The following is a 777-nucleotide window of genomic DNA, read 5'->3' on the forward strand; positions in this document are numbered from 1 at the left end:
TCCCCTATCCGCTCCGCCAGATCCTCACCCTGGGGGGCTTCGGCCTCCTGCCTGGGCTCCTCCTGTGCCTCCTCTGCCATCTCCCCAGCCGCCGACTCCTCGACCATGTCCCTGGCCTGGCCCTCGGGCTCTGGGAGGGCCGGGACCCAAGGTCCAAATCTCTCAGGTACATGTGCAGACTCATGCACCATGGCTATGACCCTCTCTCTGGAGCCATGGGGCACCATGGCTACGACCCGTTCTCTGGAGCCCTCGGGCATCAAAATCACACGAATCTGGGCCACACGTCCAGATCTGTGATGCCTGGACCGGGACATCCTGCGGATGCCGCGGGGACGCATGAGGATATGGTTGTTGTAGTGCATGCGGTGTAGCAGCGTGTGCAAGAGGTTCAGGAACATGAAGCGAAAGCCCGCCATGGGGAACTGGTGGGCATCTACTGCCATCTCTGGGCCCCGCTCCAGGTTCTCCTCCTCCTCGGCTGGGCCAATGTCAGAATCCTCATCACTGGCATTGCCCTCAGGGTCTCCCACTGCCCGGGCCTCCTCCCCCAGGCTCTCCATGGCCTCTGCAACTTCTGCTGCCACCATGGCGGCGGCTGCGTCCCCCCCGCCCCCCTGGGGCACGGAGTTGAGCATCAGGGCATCCTGATCTCCATTTGCCCCAACCCAGGCCCCCGCCATGCCCACGGGACTCTCCCGGCCCCCTGGGGCCGGGTTCCCATCGTCACTGTCGGACATGGCAGCGGACAGTACCTCCTCGGGCAGCGAGCGGGCT

At 65.0% G+C, this 777-nt stretch overlaps 1 protein-coding gene across 1 annotated transcript; it reads right to left on the bottom strand.

Annotated features, from left to right (window-relative positions):
• Window positions 1-28: 28 nt before the first annotated feature.
• LOC102259456 (cancer/testis antigen 47A) lies at window positions 29-740 on the bottom strand (the record flags this gene model as incomplete). The annotated part of the gene is made up of 1 exon (XM_005860565.1): window positions 29-740. A coding segment is annotated over exon 1 (712 nt), but the record flags the coding sequence as incomplete, so codon positions are not given.
• Window positions 741-777: the final 37 nt, after the last annotated feature.

Source organism: Myotis brandtii, unplaced genomic scaffold (assembly GCF_000412655.1).
Source record: "Myotis brandtii unplaced genomic scaffold, ASM41265v1 scaffold1360, whole genome shotgun sequence".
NCBI lineage: Eukaryota > Metazoa > Chordata > Mammalia > Chiroptera > Vespertilionidae > Myotis > Myotis brandtii.